General features: G+C 38.1%; 2 protein-coding genes across 2 annotated transcripts in view; one reads left to right on the top strand and one right to left on the bottom strand.

Moving 5' to 3' along the window:
* si:dkey-32n7.7 (uncharacterized) overlaps positions 1 to 18,727 on the top strand; it is a 36,849-nt gene extending 18,122 nt beyond the window's left edge. The window contains exons 14-23 of the mRNA XM_056469939.1: positions 4,451 to 4,572; positions 4,657 to 4,875; positions 6,581 to 6,859; positions 9,576 to 9,668; positions 9,758 to 9,893; positions 9,995 to 10,021; positions 13,024 to 13,231; positions 13,422 to 13,684; positions 15,656 to 15,801; positions 17,030 to 18,727. Coding sequence (XP_056325914.1) covers positions 4,451 to 4,572; positions 4,657 to 4,875; positions 6,581 to 6,859; positions 9,576 to 9,668; positions 9,758 to 9,893; positions 9,995 to 10,021; positions 13,024 to 13,231; positions 13,422 to 13,684; positions 15,656 to 15,801; positions 17,030 to 17,383 — 1,847 coding nt within the window. The 3' untranslated portion in view covers positions 17,384 to 18,727. The remainder of the gene's footprint in view (positions 1 to 4,450; positions 4,573 to 4,656; positions 4,876 to 6,580; positions 6,860 to 9,575; positions 9,669 to 9,757; positions 9,894 to 9,994; positions 10,022 to 13,023; positions 13,232 to 13,421; positions 13,685 to 15,655; positions 15,802 to 17,029) is intronic.
* Positions 18,728 to 22,191: 3,464 nt separating this feature from the next.
* LOC130238869 (integrin alpha-X-like) overlaps positions 22,192 to 22,500 on the bottom strand; it is a 35,372-nt gene continuing 35,063 nt past the window's right edge. The window contains exon 30 of the mRNA XM_056469987.1: positions 22,192 to 22,500. This exon is cut by the window's right edge and continues 139 nt beyond it. The gene's annotated coding sequence lies outside the window, so the exon portion shown is untranslated.

Below are 22,500 nucleotides of genomic sequence, written 5' to 3'. Positions count from 1 at the left end.
ACTCTTCTGTCCATTTCGGAACGGGTACAAAGTTTATAGTATGCATTACGGATATTGGATCTATTTGCAGACACCGTTTCCTTACTTTGGGTTAAGACACAGATATGTTAAAGTAAGAACACTTATTAAAGGGTTAGCTCACCCAAAAGTGAAATTCTGGAGTTTATTATTCACTCTCATGTCATTCCAATCCAACGAGACTTTCATTCACTTTAGCCGACTGCTAGCTCTCTGCAACTCTCACATGGTTGCCCACTAAAGCTGAGCAGGGTTGTGCCCGGTCATTACCTGAATGGGAGACCACATGGGAAAGCCAGGATGCTGCTGGAAGTGGTGTTAGTGAGGCCAGCAGGGGGCCCTCAACCTGCGGTTCGTGTGGGTCCTAACGCCCCAGTATATTGACTGACTTAGTGAGTGCTGGCTTTCGAATGAGAGATTCCGAGGTCCTGGCTCTTAGTGGTCAATAAAAAGTCCTAGAATGTCCTTCGAAAAAGAGTAAAGGTTTAACCCGGGCTTTCTGGCCAAATTTGCCCACTGGCCTCTGTCCATCATGGCCTCCTAACCATCCCCATATGATAATTGGCTTAATCACACTGCCTCCTCTCCACCAATCACCTGGTCTAGCGCAATAGGGCTGCCACCACACTGGTGGTGGATGAGGAGATTGCCCCCAAAAATGTGTAAAGCACTTTTACTGTCTAGAAGGGCTCAGAGATGTTCAAGTCTCGAAAAGAAACCAAAAGCATTGTCAAAATATACCATGTGTCTTCAGTGGTTCATCTGTCATCATATGAAGCTCCAAGAACACTTTTGTGAACCCAAGAAATAAAAAACTACCGGCAATACAATGCTTGAGTGTTTCGCTGCTGACCCTAATGGAAATACATTGTATTTCTCGTAACAAACACACACCCTGAGGACCCGATGCATGAGAGAAGATATATGTGAACAAAGTTGTATTTAAAGAACATTTGCCTCGCAAAAGGGTTTTTGGAGCTTCATGAGATTAGAGTTGAACCACTGAAGTGATGTGGACTGTTTTGACAATGTTCTTGGTTCTTTTTTGGGATCATTGCTGTCTATGGAGGATGAGAGAGCTCTCAGATTTCATCTAAAATATCTTCATTTGTGTTCTGAAGATGAACAAAGTGATCAGGGGATTAAAATGACATGAGGGTGACTAACATCAGAATTTTCCTTTCATTCTGAAAACGTAGCTCTTTGCATTTCTGAGATCGCAAATTACATAGCCAGAGCTACGTATGGCTGCATTTCATCTTTAAAACGAACATTATGGGGCGGAATTACGCCGTTCCTTTTCACGCGTAGCAGCTGACCGCTTACCTCCGCACGGACGGCTTTACCGATGTTACCTGTTTTTTCAGTTAGCTCACCATGTACGTCGAGATGCAAAGAGGAGTTGACCACGACCATGATGATGGGGTTTGAGTCCAGCAAAGAATGGTGCTAGAAAGTGGGTACACAAAAACAAAAGCCAAAAAATTAAATAAACAAGTTAATAACAGGGTGAGAATGTGTTAAAATCTGAAAATGTGGTAAAAATCAGGCGAGGGCTTTTCTTTTTCTGGATTGCTTTTGAAAACTGTTGGTTGGGTTTAGGGAAGGGGGTGGGCGGTCAATCTGTGTTTTTGAAAACACTATTGGTTGGGTTTAGGGAAGGAGGAGGGTGGGTCAGTTGATTGGTCAGCCAATTAGTCAGTCAGTCAACAGCTCTGGTGGATTTACACAAGAACAGCAGGCGCGAAGGGCACTCGCAAGAGAAATTTGACATCTGAAAAATCGAACACATCGGCCTCTGGTGAATTCGCAAAAACAAAAACTGCAAAAAAACCTACCTCCTGGGACATATTTGGCACTCTCCAGAAATGTATATAGCAGTCATTTTCAGAATGAGCCTGGGTTGGAATTTTCCTTTTTGGCTAAACTAACCCTTAAATGCAATACATTTCATAGTCACTTATTCTAGCAAGTGAATGTATTAGTCAACATATATGTTTTTTGTTACCTCAAATTCCGTTTAGGTCCACAAAAATGGATTTCTTACTTTCAACTTTCAACAAGAAGAGTCGACTCAAACTATTCCTGCTTATGGATTTACTGACACTGTAATGCCGCTATGGACAAAAATTAACAAAAGTGACGTTTACATAAAACACTTCACTGGTGACCGAATACTACAGCGAGTGACAAAGTATATAAATCAATATTTTCCTGCTTTTACTGCTGACGTTGTTTATTCTTGTACCTGGGATAATGTGAGATTTTCGAACACTTCTGACACACAGGTACGATTTGTTTCGGTTGTTGTTTCCAGTTGTCTTGTGATTCTTGCGTGATCATTTGCTTTTGTATTTTTCTTCCACTTCCACTTCCAGAGTTCCACTTTTCAAGTATTGCTGATCACCGGTTCTGGTTTATCATTCATTATATTTAATTATGCCAATATTCCCCAAATTAAAAATATTGCACTGGTGAGAAAGCCTTTTCAATTTACAGTACTCGAGATTCAGTGCGTCCAGAAAGCATTGATAGCGCTTCACTTTTTCCACATTATTTTGTTACAGCCTTATTCCAAAATGGATTAAAACTATTTATTTCCTCAACATTCTACACACAATCCCCCATAATGACAATGTGAAAAAAGAGTTTTTGAAATTGTTGCAAATTTATATAAAATAAAAAACCTGAAAAATCACATGTACATCAGTATTCACAGCCTTTGCCGTGAAGCCCTAAATTGAGCTCAGGTACATTCTGTTTCCACTGATCATTCTTGAGATGTCTCAGCAGCTTCATTGGAGTTCACCTGTGGTCAATTCAGTTGATTGGACATGATTTGAAAAGGCATAAACCTGTCTATATGAGGTCCCAGGGTTGACAGTGCATGTCACAGCACAAACCAAGCATGAAGACAAAGGAATTGCCTGTAGACCACCGAGACAGGATTGTCTCGAGGCACAAGGCTGGGGAAGGTCACAGAAAAATTTCTGCTGCTCTGAAAGTTCCAATGAGCACAGTGGCCTCCATCATCCGTAAGTGGAAGATGTTTGGAACCACCAGGACTCTTCCAAGCTGGCCGGCCATCTAAGCTGATTGATCGGGGAAGAAGGGCCTTAGTCAGGGAGGTGATCAATAACCCTATGGTCATTCTGTCTGAGCTCAAGCGTTCTTCTGTGGAGAGAGAAGAACCTTACAGAAGGACAACCATCTGTGCAGCAATCCACCAATCAGGCCTGTATGGAGTGGCCAGATGGAAGCCACTCCTCGCCTGGAATTTGCCTAACGGCATCTGAAGGACTCTCAGACCATAAGAAAATAAATTCTCTGGTCTGGTGAGACTAAAATTGAACTCTTTGGAGTGAATGCCAGGCGTTACGTTTGAGAAAAACCAGGCACCGCTCATCACCAGGCTAATACCATCCCTACAGCGAAGCATGGTGGTGGCAGCATCATGCTGTGGGGATGTTTTTCAGCAGGAGGAACTGGAAGACTAGTCAGGATAGAGGGAAAGATGAATGCAGCAATGTACAGAGACATCCTGAATGAAAACCTGCTTCAGAGTGCTCTTGACCTCAGACTGGGGCGACGACGGTTCATCTTCCAGCAGGACAATGACCCAAAGCACACAGCCAGAATATCAATGGAGTGGCTTCACAACAACTCGGTGAATGTCCTTGAGTGGCCCAGCCAGAGCCCAGACCTAAATCCTATTGAATATCTCTGGAGAGATCTAAAAATGGCTGTACACCATCGCTCCCCAGCCAGCCTGATAGAGTTTGAGAGGTACTGCGAAGAGGAATGGACGAAAATTCCCAAAGACAGCTGTACCAAGCTTGTGGCATCATATTCAAAAAGAGTTTAGGTTGACGCCAAAGGTGCATCAACAAAGTATTGAGCAAAGGCTGTGAATACTGATGATTTTTCAGGTTTTTTTATTTTTAATAAATTTGCAACAATTTCAAAAAACTCTTTTTTTCACATTGTCATTATGGGGGATTGTGTGCAGAATGTTGAGGAAATAAATTAATTTAATCCATTTTGGAATAAGACTGTAACATAAAAAAATGTGGAAAAAGTCAAGCGCTATGAATACTTTCCAGATGCACTGTAGGTTAGAACAAATTTTTATTTTCAGTCATTTTCAGATTTTTAGCTTCTCTTAACCACTTGTTTGTAATCATAGGCTGGATTTGACACGACTGATTCAATTGTTTATTATAAAATTCCTGTGTCTAACATCGCTGACCTGTCCAACTCCACAAATGTCAATTTTATAGGCCGTTGGGCTTTTCGTGTTGACACTTTGACAACAGAATATGGTAAAAAAATATATACTCCTACACTTTTTAAAATTTCTCCTGAACCTAATAATGTTTAATCTTTACATGTGCTGTACTGAGTCCTACTGTTATTTATTTATTTATTTCAGGTCTGTTTTATCCGACTAGCTATAAGGACTCTAAGCTTTACTGTCAAAGTAATGCAGACTCACGACTTCTGTACTTGCGATCTCCTTTCTTGTACTTCGGACGCAAATACTACAACATATATGTGAGATATTCCATTAAATTCATTACATTTAAAGTACATAAATGTATTTGAAGCCTTATTTAAATGTTAAAATCTTTACTGTAGGTCAACTGTAATGGATATTTGACATTTAATGAGTCATTTAATGAAGGATCCCCTGTGGCTTTCCCAGCCAACTCTACTAGTGACATCATAGCTCCACTGTGGACAGAGTTTGACAGTAGTGTTGACACAAGCGTCTCTTACCGCATAGTAACTCAAGGCCGTATTCTGGACCGGGTGATGACTGAAATCAAACAGTATTTCCCACTGTTTGGGTTCTCGGTACATACAGTACTCATTGTTACTTGGAGCAGGGTGCCCTACTATAACAGCTCGTCATCGGTAAGAGGACTGAATGGTTACGCCATTAAGCTATAAACTATCAATTCATCACAGTTTAGAGTAGTTTTGTTGAGTGAGTAGACAAATTATAGTTGTTTTTTCTCAACAAAACCTACTGCATTTCTTGACTTTTCGCAGGATTCCTCTATTCAAGTTGTTTTAGCCATGTGCAGAACTTTCTCCTTTGTCATAATGAACTACGGCAACATCTCCTCAACTGATCAAAGATTTCAGGTTGGAAATAACAACACTTTGGACCTGTTCAGAGCTGTTTACTTCATACATTTACTTTGATTTAATAGCTAATTGATTTATTTAAATTCATTTCTATTTAACATTTGGCTACATAGGCTAACTGTGTCTCCACTAAATGGATATTCAGCATACTAATGATTTATATATGCTACAGGATTTTAGATATGGTTTCATCATTCGTGTTCCAGTGAAACATCACAAGCACACAAGACAGGCTTTGAGATTTAGTACTGTTACTATAGGCTTCATTCATTCATTCATTCATTCATTTTCCTTTGGCTTAGTCCCTTATTTATCATATTTTTAATCATACTATTAATCATATTATTTTTAATCATATTTTGTATGCTGTTCAAACCTCAACCCAGTACTGGGAAACACCCATTCACATCCACTATGGCCAATTTTATTACCCAATTCACCTATAGCGCATGTCTTTGGACTGTGGGGGAAACCGAAGCACGCAGAAGAAACCCACGCCAACATGGGGAGAACATGCAGACTCCACACAGAACTGCCAATTGATCCAGCTGGGACTCGAACCAGCAATCTTCTTGCTGTGATGCGACAGTGCTAACCACTGAGCCATCGTGTCGCCCCTTTCCTCTGTTATATCTTACTATAATAAATAGCTTATATTACTCGCTCTCACATTTAACAACCAGATATATTTAGACCTGTCCAATTTGGTCTGAAGTGCTTCCCAGACCTCCTCCTGAGTTGGTTTGAGCCGTTTATATCCGTCTCAAATGGATTTTGGAGGGTATTTACACACTTTTCTCTATCAGATAGCGATCTGATCACAGAAAACGCATGAAGTGACCAGGTGTAAACAGCCCCTTTGACAGTATTAATAAGATCTTACTGTATTTATATAGTTGTAACTGCATTGAATGGGTTTAATTTGTATTAACTAATGTTTTTATTTTTTACTCAGGCTGGTTACGACACAATAAACTCAACAAATTATTATTCAATCCCTGTACCTGATCAAAATAAACTCTCCAAATCCAGCAATGTCCATGTGCCGGGACGCTGGGTTTTCCGTATCGATGGTAGATCTGAAAAGGGTAACAACACAATTTAATGTTTAGAGAATATCACAATATCACCTTTGTTCTGTCTATCCTCTTCTTTAAACACTCATAATAATGATGTATTAGGAATATTTTATCCATATGGGGGTGCAGAGGATGAGATAAACCCCCAGTCGGATGATGGAAGTTCTAGACCAATCCTCTTGCTGCAACCGTTTGTGTATTTTGGAAATGCATATGACACAATATTTGTAAGAAGCCTTCATTAATGACATTCATTCATATATTTTCCATCTATGGTGTTGAATTGTGGTGATAATTAAAAATTGAGGTAACAGATTTTGCTCTTACAGGTGAATAATAATGGAGACCTGACTTTTGATGAACCACTTTACCAGTGGTATCCTGATTATTTTCCTGCATACTCGACTAGAGATATCATCGCCCCTCTGTGGACAGATATTGATAATAGTTGGGAAGGAACCATTTCTTACAGACAAGTAACAGATGGTGATATCTTGAATCGGGCGTCAAAAGACATTAACCGATATTTTCCCAACTTGAACTTCTCTGCTTCATGGGTTTTCATTGCTACATGGGATAAAGTACCGTACTATGGATACAGAGAGTCAGTAAGTTATTCTTTCAGCTATTAGGCACTGCTAACAGGATCACCTGTTTAAGGTGTGTAGACACCTATTGTATTATTAGTGTTCTTCTTCCTCATCTTCTCTGTTGTTTTGAGTCGATGGCAGCCCAAAAGTATCACGTTAAAGAAATTTGGCAGATCAATAGAGGGGAGTCTGCATTTTAACCACATCTTTTATCTCAGATTGTTTAGCCCTATTGATTTTCAATCTCTTTATAGAATGTTATTTTGATTTTCACAAAAAATATATTTACAGTATCTTCATCTTAAAACCACGACAGCGTAAATTTGGTAAATTCAAGTACAATTCAAGAATTTACACCTAGCTGATGATTGATTATAAAGCTTGTTTGGCATGCTGTACCAGGAGAGAGCCCTGAGCTCATAAGATCCTCGAGCCCGGGGCTCCCTCCCGTATGCAAGGCGAGAGGAGAGTTTGAGCTCAGGTAGATCTCATGAACTCCCCTGCTGTAGTAGTTAATGAACAGATAGTGATTGCTCTTAAGAGATAACTACTTACTAGGAGCATGACTAGGAGCATGACTAGGAGCATGTCCTAGTAAGCGGGGAGAACGTGTAAACTCCGCACAGAAACATCGGCTGGCTTGGTAAAGACTAAAACCAGTGACTTTCTTGCTGTGAGGCAACAGTGATAACCATTGAGCCACCGTGCCACCTATCTAGGAAAAGAGGAGGAGTTGGGGTGGAAGGGGGGATTCTTCAAGGCGAAGATGGCTGTTATGGAACTTAAAGTTATAGTGTTTATAGTGTATAGTTATTTATAGTGGCTTAGGAATCGTCTGATTGGTGAATCATACATTGGATAATGCAGGACCAGCCGCATAAGCACGTGATCCTCTCGAAATTAGTTTATAAATAAACTTCTTTTATTCAACCCATTCTCAAAGTACACAAACAGATTTCACAAAGAGCTTTCCAACGTGTACATGAGGTTAAAGTCCTGTTAACATGGTGCGATTTTGGTCATGATTTTGATCATTAGAGACAAAACATTTGAAAATCTCATGTTTCCTATAATCCTATAGGCTTAGATTGACATGTTCACTGACAGCCGATGTATGGTTGATATGATCACATATTCACTTCCAGTGAAATTCTGGCAGGGTGACTTAAGAGTAATAAGTGTTATCTTGCAATGTGTCAATACAGGAACCAATAGTAGAGCTGAACCTGTTGATGCAATCCGTGAAGCAACAACTTCAAACCACCTCGGGCTAGAGACGATTTTTTTTTTCTAGTTTATTATCAAGGCATGGTATGAGTAAAAATAAATCCATTAGATTATGTTAGCTGTAAGGCATAATTTCCAAACAAGGGTTACTGAACATGTCACTGATAATGTCAGTGGTGTGAAGTAACAAATTACAAATACTCAAACTACTGTAATTGAGTAGTTTTTACCAGAAATTGTAATTTACGAAGTACTTTTAAAAATGTGTACGTTTATTTTCCCTATGAGTACTATATTTAGCGCTGTATTGGTACTTTTACTCCACTACTTTCCTTCAACCTGCAGTCACTGGTTTATTTTTTTCTTGTCTATGGGGATCAAACACCCAGCAGACGCAAGACGTCACCATGACGTCAGATTGACGTACCCCAATGTCATGTGGACGTTGCGTTTTGTTTGAAAATGAAATCGGGTTGACATCAGAAACCATCATCAGGCCAACGTCAATGTCCAATGGCCAACCAAATATCAACGTATAATAATGTTACAGCTTGACATTGTGTAAACGTTACCACTATGACGTCTATCAGATGTTAGATTTTGGTTGCCATACCTAACGAATAAATGTCAGTATTTGACGTCAATATGACGTTGGTTTAAGATGTTGGTTCAACGTCGTTTTTGGACATCAAAATAACGTTGTCCTTAGATGCTGGATAGACATTGAACCTAATATTAACATCTTATGATGTTGTGTCCCTGCTGGGCAAAAACTAAATCCACTACATAATGTTATGTTTACACACATACACAAATTACATCTAAATGCATCAGCTTTTTATACTCACTACTCTTGAGTACTTCTTAAAGGGCTACTTTTTACTTATACTTTGGGTAATATTCACAACAGATACTTTTACTCTAATTGCACCTATAGTATGATTTTTCAGTACTCTTTTCACCACTGTTAATGTAAAGGTTAATGTCAGCATTAAAACAGAAGTTAAGAATTTCCATTTTTCCCCTACCCAATTGAAATAGTTTCTGAAATAAACAATGGGAACTGATTGAATTATTGGAAGATTGCTAACAAACTAGAGGAAGATTTGAATGCTTGTTGGGGATTGCTGTCCACCGAAATCACCATCGGCATCCTCTAGTGCAGAATGACTGAATAATGATCAGATACCTGGAAACCCATGCGAACACGGGGAGAACATGCAAACTCCACACAGAAATGCCAACTGACCCAGCCAAGGCTCGAACCAGCAACCTTCTTGCTGTGAGGCGACAGCACTACCCACTACACCACCGTGCCACCCTCAATCAGTCTTAAAATTACGATTTGTCTTAAAATAATGAATGAATTAGAACACTGTGACATGCTTTAACATATCAAAGATTATAAAATGTTATTAAATAAACCTTTAAAGAACTTAACAAGTGATTTTCACCTATTCTGACAGAACGATTCTTGTACTAATGAAGGATGTGTGGTTTCTTCTAGGAGTCAACATTCCAAGTGGTTTTAGTGTCTGACAAAAAGCGGTCATTTACACTTATGCATTATGATTATATCACTTACCACCAATCTGCAGAGGTAAAGCACTCTACCTGTCTATATAATAGTATACTTTGTCACTCAAGTTTTGATCTTTAGCACTTTCTTTGCGTTTACTTCATTAACAGTCCGGCTATGACACAAACGCCTCCACTGTTTTCTATTCAATTCCTGTTTCTGATGTGACAAACCTGCCATACACAAGCAATGTCAATGTCAAGGGCAGATGGGTGTTTCCTGTTGACAACTCATCAGAAGTCAATGGTAAACTTTTCATTAACTTCAGATATTGATTTTTTTTATTTGTTCTCAAAAGTTGTAAGCCTTATGTGTTGATGTGTTCTGCATCTCTTTTTGTTTTGCAGGAATTTGCAACAATACTAATTCCCAAGGTACACAAGTTTGATTTTTTTCATAGATTTTTTTGCCCATAGATGAATGTACATTGAAACCAATATATGTCCCCTCCATTTTTGTTTTCCTCAAACTTAAAAAAAGTTATGCATAAAAAAAATAAATAAATAAATGAATTATATATATATATATATATATATATATATATATATATATATATATATATATATATATATATATATATATATATAAATATATATATTTATATATATGAATCCTCATCAGCATTGAATTATACTTTTTCATCAATGTTTAGGAGTTCACATGACTTAGTAAATCAAAGTAAAGGGTAAATTGGTGCATTTAAGCATTGAAATACATGACAGCAATGAATTGGGGGGCAGAAATCAAACTTTTCAAAATGAATCGATTATTACTATATAATTAATAGATGATGAAGATGATGAAGCCTTTATTTTTTCACATACACTTTTACATGCAGTGAAATTGGACCCCCCACCCCTCCGACCATACACAAACATCACATTTCAGGGGAAGAAAGATCAACGAGAGGTAGCTGTTAGAAAGAGGAAATGAGATACATTTGGGGAGAGGGAGGTGAGGAAAAAAACCCCTCTTAAACTATCCTTGAATTAGGGCAGTGTGAGATCAGGGGGGGGGGGGGGGAAGCCCCAGCAACCAAGCACATAAACACATAGACATAACATCGCAATAAGGGATGGGAACAAGGCATGTGGATCTAGTCCGATGTGAGTGGCAGCCATCTGGTCCTGCCGCTAGAGAGCGCTGGTCAAAGTGTGTGTGTGTGTGTGTAAACCTGTAGAATCCAACAGGTGTGCTTGGAGCATGAATTTCAGAGAGTCTCATTGTTATTCAGGGGAAGTTGTTCATCTCCAGCTGAGACCGTCTGGCAGGAGAGTCACAGGGTTTTTCAAATTTAGGACAACATCTGCCAATTTGGCAGATATTTAATGTCCGTCACAAGTCTCCAGGTCTGACCAAATCTTGTTGCAAAGCCACAAGTTTCACCCAGATGTTTTCCAATTTGTGGTCTAAGGCCACAGTCTGGTTTGTAACAACTCTGTTCACCACTGTTTCAATCCAGCCGGCCAGCTTGGTGGGGTTTTGAGCAGCACTGACCGCTTTCATCAATCGTCGATACCCCAGGGCCCTGCATAAGTCCATCAGCAGAAACCCTGTTATCAAAGTTCTGAATAGATAGATATCTTCAATATCCTCCAGGGACAGAGTAGCCAGGCACACGACGTGCCACTTCTCCCACCCGTCCATCAAGTATCCAGCTGCGAACATCCCCGCAGGACAGGTGGGTTCCCCCGAACCCAAACTTCTCGTTGAGAAGATGGTGCCAATTGCATTCAGAGACCAGTTGATCAAATCCATAATTCGTTTGAAGAGCAGGGCAAGGAGAGCCTCAGAGATAGAATAAGACGAGACAAGAGGAGCCAGCTAGGAGAGATATGGGATGGGAGGACAAAAGTGTGACCGCCTTCGCTAAGAGCCAAAGAAGATCACTAGTTAATAGTAGATTAATAGTTGTTTTGACGTCTGTGTGAACGCGGATTGTTTTGACAGTAGCTTTATATTTCAGAAATGCAAGGGAAGAACTTTTTGTTTTTGCATATTGCTTTTGTGTAAGCATACCCTAAACTTAAAGAGACATTAACCCTCGTGTTGTCTTGTGGGTCAAAAATGACCCAGCCATCATTTAAAACAATGTTGTTGTTTTTTTATTTTGAAATTTGATGACTTTTTCTAAAATTACTCCAACATTAGAAACAAAAATGAATCATTTACATATTGTAATGAAGGCTATAACACATTTGGGGTAAAACGGTTGTCCTTTGGATAAATTTTGCCAGCTATAAATCTATTTTTACACCCCAAAAAATACTGCCACACACACACACACACAGTTGCTGTAAATTTTATTGTCCATATTTGGGGCAATTTGACCGAGACCCTGAGGGAAGGATTTGAAATTAATCAAAAGAGGGTGGAATATATCAGATGTAATCTGATGAGCCTTCTTTAAGACTTGGATTTCATACAAATAGGATAACCCCAGCACTTTTACCCTTAATACTTCACTGCAGGTATTAAAACCTTAGACAGCGAGTTTTTCTGTTTTACTATTAAAGAAGCAAACCAACAAATCAATGAAAAGGTTCAAATGGATTCTATATAGGCTTTATAAAAATATAACATAAGAGCATATCAATATTAAATTTTGCAGACAGTAAAGTCTTTGTTGGCCTGTCCTGCATAGTCTTTCAGTATTTTACTAAAAATTAAATTCATTATCATTAATAGCACTTGGGTAACTTTCGACTAATTCAATCTGGTGGTTGTCAACCATATTACCTAAAACGACTTCCTGCTTCCGCCGCAGGTTAATGCACATCTCCTTTGTTTTCTCTGTGTTCAGACGTAGACCAGCCTCTCGACACCATTTTGTAAAATACTCAAAAACAGGTTCATGTTCTCCCTCCTCATCATCCAACAAACTTACAATAACGTTGTCATCTGCAAACTAATGTACCAACACACACACACATACAATAAGAATCTGCTGCTTTAACTTTTATGAATAAGGTCTTGCTAAAAACCTTTAACACGTATTCAGATACTTTTGGCATTAGAAAATACACCCTTTACTTTGGTCAAAAATGACTCTGATTAAACATTGATAAAATACTGCACACTGATGAGGAAAAACCCAGACATTCACAGAGATTGAGATGCAGATGAGGTTGTTTCTTCGTGCAAAATAGATTTGAGGATTGAAATTAAATCTGGCTGCTTTATTTTAGAGGTTTAGTGAAGGCAGGTCATTTTTGACCCAAAAGGACTAAGAGTGTACACACAATTCTAAGAAAACCGGAGGGTTAAACATATGGAGCAATAGTTTATGTGGAGTTGAGAAAGATAGATTTTTGAAAAGAGCAAAGCTATTCGAGAGCTTTCAGGTAATACAATGTAAACTCTTATATGTTTGCAGCCTTAGATGATCATCCCAGTGCTGCGGTGTGTGGAATAATCTCAGTTAACAGCAGCACTGATATAGTAGGAGGTCAGAACTCTTCAGCTTTTCACTGGCCATGGCAGGCTAGTCTGTATTGGTACAGCGGTCAAACATGTGGAGGTTCTCTCATCAACAAAGAGTGGGTGCTGTCTGCTGCCCACTGCTTTAATGGGCACCCAAATGGGTAAATATTCAACATGCCAATAAAAAGTTAACTTTTATAGAAGCTGTTTACTTTTAATAATTGATTTAACCACATTTACATGAACACCAATCGAATTATGTATTTATTCTGAACCAAACATCATTATGGTTAAGTATGTTTCAGAATTTACATTGTTTTTGATAACGTTCTCTCACTTTATCTTCCTCAGTGAAAGGTTTTATTGGACCGTGTTATTGGGACCCAAGACCCAGGATATGCTTGATCCCAATCGAGTCAGAGGTGTGAAGGCAGTCATCAAACATCCCTATTATAACCCTGTTACGAACGATAATGACATCGCTCTGGTCAGACTGAGCTTTCCAATTACCTTCACGGACTCCATCAGACCCGTGTGTTTAGCGGCTGAAGGCAGTGTGTTCAACAGCGGCACAGAGAGCTGGATCACTACATGGACAAACATCAGTGATGGAGGTGAGTATTAATTCCTGTTTAAAGTAGTAAACCCCCCCATCTTTCAGTTCAAGTTACAACACAGCTTTCTGTGAAAACGTCCTGTATAAGCAAAGCTAGTGGGCATAACTATGGCCCAATCCCAATTCTTTTTTTTTTATCCCTACAGTACCTTGGCCCTTGAAACAAAGTGTGAAGAGCTTCAAATTTTACCTCTAATGCTGTTTTCACACCAGACGCGGCATGCGCGGATCAATCGTGCTATTCACTTCATTCACGTGTCAGATTCACTGAGCAATAGACGCAGATTCGCATCATGGGCAGGGCTTTTTGTTTGCCTGGTGACTGTATTTTGTTTGCTAAATGGCTAACATGGATTTAATTAAGAGAATGTCTGTGTTTATGTGCTTTAGAAAGGCTGAAAACAGCGTCGATTCATTAGATCCTGGTGCACCCAGCTCTGTGAGTTTATAAACTCCTCCAGAATGTCCGCTGAAGTTTAGATTTTCCAACTTGAGCGATTCACGTGAAACGCACGTTAAGCGCGTCAGTCGCGCAAAACGCTCAACTCACACCGTTTCATTCATGAGAATGTCGCAGGATGTCTATTCGTGTCTTTGCATTGACCTAACATGTAAATCACTCACAATTGACACTTCTTCCGCGTCTGGTGTGAACGCAGCATAAGAAATGGAACAGCGCTACAACGCCTGCACACGTCATCATATGTATTAATGTATCGATGTATTAAAACATATGCTTGTTTGTTGTAAAACTTCGTAATAACGACAAAAAATACAAATTTGTGCATCTCCTGACTCGTGTGCAGCCATGTTGCTGTTGTAGCTTGTGTATTCTGGGAAATTTTCCTACCCCTTGGTTTCGAGTGTGGTCCTGGAAAATCTCAGTTTCAAAGACTATCTAGCCCTTCCCCTTAGCCCTACGCCGTCAAGCTAAAGAAAACAGGGACACCGCGACCCCTTCAGGTGAATGCGTAAAATGAGGGGTAGGGGTAAGGGGTTAATACTTCTGCGTCGAGTGATCGGTGTGACCCATGGCGCCTACCTTGCGTGTTGCCGTGCATTTATACTTCTACGTGCTGTTTGTGTTGCGCTGCAATTACACTTCCGAAACACTAGCTGGCAGTGAAGTTTTTATGTTCCTCTGTGTCGAGTTTCTTCACTGATGTTTTTTTTTTTTTATGATCGCTACCTTAATGTACAAATGGCTTAAACTCACTCAATTTGAGGCAGGAACCGGCGGACGTGCAACAAATTTAATCATAAAACTAATCAATTAAAACTTTCCACCTGGGGCTCCTTCACAGGACTTAACACTTGTAAACACTCGCTCCATCAGGCTTGCGCGGCTCTTTGTACTGTCCACTCTCGTTAGCGCTACCAAGCCAACCAATCACAGAGCTTGCGCTACACGTCGTTGCGATGTGTAGTTACATTTTTTTGAGTGGTGCGAGTCAGTGTCGGCGACGACCATGGCGAGGGCTATGCGACCACGCAAAGGCTGCGGTAGAGCATACGCGTGCGCTTGACAAGTATAAATCAGAATTAAGAGGTAGAATTGATATTAGGCTTATATATATATATATATATATATATATATATATATATATATATATATATATATATATATATATATATATATATATATATATATATATATATTAGTTACAAGTTTTAAATATACAAGTTTTTAGTTTATTTTACTTCAAAAATCTGCTTTTATGCTTCAATAGAAGTTAATTCAATGCATTTTTTTCAGTTAGTGCTATTAAACAAGATTTTATTTCAAATGCTTTAGCAATTTTGTTCCATAACTTGTCATTTTTCGTTTATATAACTGTAAACAAATAGTTTATTTTATGCTTCAGTAGAGTCAAAAACAAATATACAGCACCTTTCATTTCTTAGTGACTTCGATCCCATTGTAAACAAGATAATCAGTGTTAAACAAGTTCTCCTGTATTTCCTGCAGTGCTTCTTCCATCCCCAAATGTTCTGCAGGAAGTGGAGGTGCCTGTAATTGGTAACCGACAGTGTAATTGTCTCTATGGAGTTGGATCTATAACAGACAACATGATTTGCGCCGGTCTGCTGAAGGAAGGCAAAGACTCGTGTCAGGTACAGAAACCATGCTCAGTGTTTTCCAAAAAATTGAGCCCTCTTGGCCATTCTAGTTAACAGCAGTTTTGCTGCTATTCTGCTTCACTGCTACGAGTGTGATATTGCATTAATATAACATAACTGTGTATATAAAAAAGAAAAATTAGACACAGAGTCTCAAAATCCTTTTTTAAGAGGAACTACTTCCTTCCGCCATTCATTCACATCTGCAGCTGACGTCAGAACAACAGAAACTGAAACAACGCATTAGAGCTAGTGTTTGAAGGATTCTCTAGCGTAATGTCTAAAGTGATGACAAAGCAGGTGATTTTGCTCACATTTTAAGATTATAAGACTGAACAGCTTGAAATGCCATCAGTCTACAGAGATTTCCCAGTATTTCTCTGTTACGATCGGGAGATCATGATAATTAACCTCGAAAAAGCCAAAGCAATGCAAACACTACCATATTACTGTTGTTCGCTATATGGAAAAACGCTAAACACATGCGGGCATTTCTTCTTTCTTTCTGTTTACTGAACTAGTCTGCTGTAACGAAACCAGGAGATTCATTAGAAACAAACATAGCCAACGACAAAGTAACTCGGGGGTTATACAAGGAGTGGCCAACACAAAATACATCCATTCCTGATGTGCGAGTCCCATCTCACACTCAATACACTCCAGTTACTATGGTATAATACGGCACTACAACATACAACAGAAAGAGATTGACTTAGAATGTCATTTACCAGATTCATAATGATTTGATCAGCTGTAGTTTGAAATTACGCTGCTTTTCACCTCTAAGGGCTTAATGTGCGGTCTCTGTCGCCATCTTGTGGATGAACAATGTCAACAATCTTTGCTCTGCTCAAAGAAGCTAATGACCGCCGACGTGCTGTCTCTTAGAAATGATAAATATTTTAAAATAGCCACTATCCTTATAAATAAACTGCGCAGTTGCAATCTAAACAACTACATTCTCGACTAAAAACGCCTCAAAAGTACATTAAGTTGTCCAACAGCAGCAATATTTGTCAAACTGTAGAGTGTCCTCTGCTTGTTGCTGTATGTTGGTGGAGTAATACACAAGGGTGACGGGTTAAGAGGCTGGACGAGTGCTGTTATTTGCGGAATATATCACACGGCTATCAGCCAATCCGACAGTTATGATTACATTTAAATTAGGCACCAGTTTTTTTAAGTGTATTGTGCACAGTTTTTGACTGATGTGTTTTTTCAGGGGAATTCGGGGGGTCCGATGGTGAGCAATCAGAGCTCTGTATGGGTCCAGTCTGGTATCGTCAGTTTTGCCTCTGGTTGTGCACAATCTGATTTTCCCGGTGTGTACACCAGAGTATCACGCTATCAGGAATGGATCACCTTCTTTACCTGCAGCGATCCTCCAGGTTTTGTGCAGTTTAGCTCCACCGAAGCAGATCCTGACTACAGTTACTCATGTCCTGGTCTTCCTCTTCTGCGTAACGCTTCAGCAGTTTTAGAACAGCAAAAACAATCTTCGGCAACGTCTATGTCACACAATTATTTGCTGTCATATTTTTGGTTCTTTTTAGCACAACCATTTCTGTTTTATTAAGTAAATATACCAATGTTTTAAGTATTTTCTGTAAACTGTTTAACATTAGCTCAAAGTTTATTTGTTTATAAAAAGAATGGTCAAATGTGCTAACATGAAAAAGCATATCAGGTGTAAGTAAAACATGTCAATTAATTCTAGCACTTCATATTTACATGCTAATCATTGTGGCATTACACGAAACATGGCAGCAACATGCTAATTCATGTTAGCAACATGCTAGAAACAAAAAACTAATTAGCAGTGTGTTAAAATGCTAGCATGACGCTCAAACTACATGTTCCAAAACATGCTAGAAAGAAGCTAACAGCATACTGATCCATTAAAGGAGCATGTTAAATGTACAAAATATGTACATAACAGTGTTGTGTTTATTCATGTTAGCAAATTGCTGGAAACAAGTAGTTAATGTTAATGTATATAGCGACTACTTAACATGCACATTTAACCTAACTAAGGCTTTTAATTGCACTATAAGCTGAATAATAATTTTAAAAAATATTATGTTCTGTCATATTAGCAACATGCTACATTTAAAAACATGCTAGAAACATTTAAACACGTTAGCAATGTGTTAAAATGTTAGCATGACACTCAAACATGCTACATGTACTAAAACATGCTAGAAACAAGTTAACACCACCGATCTATTAAAGCAGCATGTTAAATGTACAAAACATCCTGGTAGCAGCCAAATTTATTCTAGTGTTGTGTTTATTCCTGTTAGCAATATGCTAGAAACTTAGTAGTTAATGTATACAATGACTAATTAACCTACCTTGCATAGTTAACCTAATTAAGCCTTTGAATTGCACTTTAAGCTGAATAATATTGTCTTGCAAAATAACTAGTAAAATATTATGTACTCATGTTAGCAACATGCTACATTTAAAACATGGAAACAACTAAACATTTCAGCAATGTTTTAAAATGCTGGCATGACACTCAAACACGTTATATTAAAGCATGCTAGGAACAAGCTAACAGCATACTTATCCAATAAAGCAGCATGTTAAATGTACAAAACATGCTGGTAGCAGGAAAATTCATGCTAGTATTGTGTTTATTCATGTTAGCAAGATGCTAGAACCATGAATGTATACAGTGACTGAAACCATGTATAATGCATGTATATTTTACAAATGGGAGTGGATATTTTGAGTCCTGGTATTATTGAGCTAGTTTGTTTGGTAATTGGGGTTGTATTGGGATAAATTTGTTTCAAAAAACCTGGCAACCCTGCAGATACTCCAGTAAGCTGTGTGGGCTACTATGTTTGGTGACTGCCTGTCACAGAACCTGTGCATCTCCTTTTAGTTTTAATTGTGCCCATTAAATCAAATAAGACTGCTAATTTTATGTTGGGTATCTTACTTTTACTTTACTAGCCTAGCACTTTCAGTGCCCACATATCGATTCTCTCACTAGCTGGGTATTTGGACCTGGAGAGCCTGTTAGACTAGCTACTATTACTAAATAACTTACTTAAAGGCATGATACATAAGAGTCATTCTGCCATCCAGGAAATAAATCACTCCAAAAATGACCAGACTGCTGACCTAAACCTACCACTCCTGGCGGACAAGCACGTTATTGGTAAGTATGGCTCAAAATCAACACTTCATCTTATCTACAAGGTATATAGACATTATTTATCACATCTGGCTGATGCAGTCATTTGCATTTCAAGACATTATCAGATGATTTATTTGAGTGTTCTGGTAATATCATGAATTTATCGTCATTTTTCCTGCTACTATGGAAATCAATGGTTGCCATCAGCTATTTGGATTCTAAACATTTTTCTAAATATCTACTTTGTATGTATGTGCCCTAGATTGCACACTAATGTCTACCAGATGCATTTTAGAGAGTGTATGGGGTCTGGAAAACATCTGCTCTCTACAATGTACTACTAACGACTTTTAAATCCTATTTAGCAAACATTCAATATTGTAAACGTCTTAAAGACATATGCTAGATATCTATTAACGTCTGACAAGAGACATCTGATGCATAGAGTTATATCAAAATAGCATATGAATGTGGGCCACTTAAGGCAGTTATGCGGCACTGGTGGTCTTCCTTCGGCTCAGACAAAATAAATGTGAACCTTAAGTGACCCACCTGTACAATGGCAAAAAGGGGCCAAAGATTCTGATTCATATATGGGTCATTTAAGGCAAATATTTAGCAAGTATGGCAAAATGTAATCTTAATGTGAGCCTTTTTGGCCCATGTGGAAAATTGTAAATTTGGCCCAAATGATGGAGGACATATGTGGGCCACTTTTGGCAAATATTTGACCATGTGAGCCTATAGTGGCCCAGATAAGATATGGCAAATATGGGTGAGTATCTCTGGCTAAAGATGGTTTGAGTTCAAAGGAGCTGAGGTAAGATGTGGCAGGTATGGTATTGTTATCCTAAAACATATGATAGGTCACTTTTGTTAAAAATAAAGTACAGTGGTCATTTGATAATTATAGGGGTCAAACCATAGCTCTTTGACATGGCGGATATAGGTAGTAATATATAGCTAACTTGTGGCCCAGATCTGGCAAACAGAAGCGGACCACTCTAGCGCCATCATTCCATTCAGTAGTGGTCCGGATGTAAATGTCTGGTGTAGGCCAGATCTGGGCTAAAATAAAAACAAACTGTGGCCCAGAATAGGGTCAGTTCTGGTTCATTTGGTTGAATTCTAGCTGATATGTGGTATTGCTATGGATTTATTGTGGCCCAGATCTGGCAAACAGGAGCGGACTGCCCAAGTGCCATCATTCCATGCGGTGTGTGGGCCGGATATAAGTGTCTGGTGTGGGCCAGATTTGAGCCACATGAATTTTGTTAGCTGGGATATATGCAGATGTATAATGCATCTTCCAGATGTAAATGCACACATCATATAGACGTCTCTCCAATGTATCTTTTCGGTCACACTTTATTTGGATGATCCGTTTTGCCAACTAATTCTCATTAGATTATTAGTAGATTTTTGGGTTGGGGTTATGGTTACTGTAAGTTGACATGTACCTGCAAAGTTCCTTATAGTCAGTTAAATGTCTATTTAGCAGCAGTATCAACAGATATTAAGCAGACAGTCTTCTAATACTCAAATGAACCATCAAAAATAAAGTGTTACCATCTTTGCTAATGTTCCGAAACCCAAGTAATAATAATATTAATAATACATTTGAACAATATAGATGATACAGTCAATATTTCTAGTACTTAGTAGAAATGGGGAGATGTGTTTCCTTAACTGACCATAGCAGGTCACACTTATCTGTTCAAAAATAAGTGGAAAAAGAAATGACTGGTAGTCGACCATTTACAGTTTGTAAGTTAAAGTGTATAAATGTGTCAAGAAATAATTTACTTCTTAAGAGAGCTTTTACAGTGTGTGTAGTTGATGGTTGAGTTCCAGAAAACGAGCAACAGGATGTGCTGACGTTAATAAATTTAAATGACCGCAAACTCTTACACAATTAGCAAAGGGTTGTTCAAGACAATATGACTATAAACACAACTATGTGTAAAGAACCGTTAATAAACCATGTTTTATACAGCATGTTTTATACACAAAATAAAGTGTGACCGCAAGGATACATTGGAGAAACGTCTGTATGATGTGTGCATTTACATCTGGAAGATGCATTATACAGCTGCATATTTTTTTTTTTTGTTTCGGCTAGAATAAAAGCAGTTTTTAATGTTTTATGAACCATTTTAAGGTCAATATTATTAGCCTCTTTAAGCTATATTTTTTTCGCTAGTCTACAGAACAAACCATCATTATACAATAACTTGCCTAATTACCCTAACCTGCCTAGTTAACCTAATTAACCTAGTTAAGCCTTTAAATGTCTTACAATATAGTATTCTTGCACGTCCATTCTTGCACAATTTTGAAGTTCATGAATTATTTCACTGAATTGCCATAATTTTAATTATTCACTAGAAATTTTTATTTTTTATATTTACTCTTATGTTTATTAGCTTTTAATTTTTATAATATTAGTTATTTTAACCTTACAAGATCGTGTTTCATCATCAAATGAATGGTTTAAACACTAAAATCTCGATGAAACTTACTAGTTATTTAAAGCTATTTCAAAATGGACTCCTCCAAGATAATTCCCGTTTTATGTATGAGTACTTAGTTACAGTTTGCCCATGTCTAGTAGGTTTCTAGGTGTAGTCACAGAGTATTAATTTATATATAATTCACACTTCAAGACTGTCAGACTTTATAGCATCTACAGCAGCTAGCCTTTTACTATCAGTAGCAAAGCCTTACAACCAATCTAGAACGTTAAAATGTGCTATTAAATACGCTAACATGTAAAAGTACACTAGGTGTGAGGAAAACATGACAAATCATGCTAGCAACTTACAATAACATGCTAATCATTGTAGCATAAACAGCGCGGCAACATGCTAATCATTGTAGCACAAACATGCTAATCACTGTAGCATGAACATGGCAGCAACATGCTAATTTATTCTGGCAACAAGCTAAACATGTTTAAAAACATGCTAGCTACTTAGTAATGTGTTCAAATGCTTACTTTTAATTTTAAACATGGTAAACGTTCTAAAACATGCTACTGTAGAAACAAGCTAACAGCATACTGATCCATTATAGCAGCATATTAAATGTACAAAACATGCTAGCATCATGTTAAGTAACGTGTGTAAAATGCTAGTAACATAGTTAAACACTGTAAAACAAGGTAACTATAAGGCAGCACATTAAAATGTGATACTAAAATTAACTAATCCTATATCTTAGGAGCAATAATAAAACATCCAAAGCATGTTTTAAACCATGCTACATAAAAGCTAATAGTATATGCTAATTCATAGAAGCAATGTGTAAAATGATTCTAGTGATGTGTTATGTTAAATGCAATGAATTTCAAGACATCTTAAGTATAATATTCATAACAGACGTCTCCATTTATCAGTACTTTTATCCAATAAACTCACTGAAGAGTTTCTTAACAGAAAGCTATTGTGATAATCGTCAAAAAGCAGCAGTGTAGCCCTAATATTTGCATACATGTACTATAAACCCCAATAATGTTTGCCTGACACCAGAGTGATTTGCAT

The sequence above is a fragment of the Danio aesculapii genome, chromosome 12, assembly GCF_903798145.1.
Source record: "Danio aesculapii chromosome 12, fDanAes4.1, whole genome shotgun sequence".
In the NCBI taxonomy this organism is placed as follows: Eukaryota; Metazoa; Chordata; class Actinopteri; order Cypriniformes; family Danionidae; genus Danio; species Danio aesculapii.
Note: the sequence above shows the minus strand (reverse complement) of the source record. Positions and strands in the feature narration are given on the sequence as shown.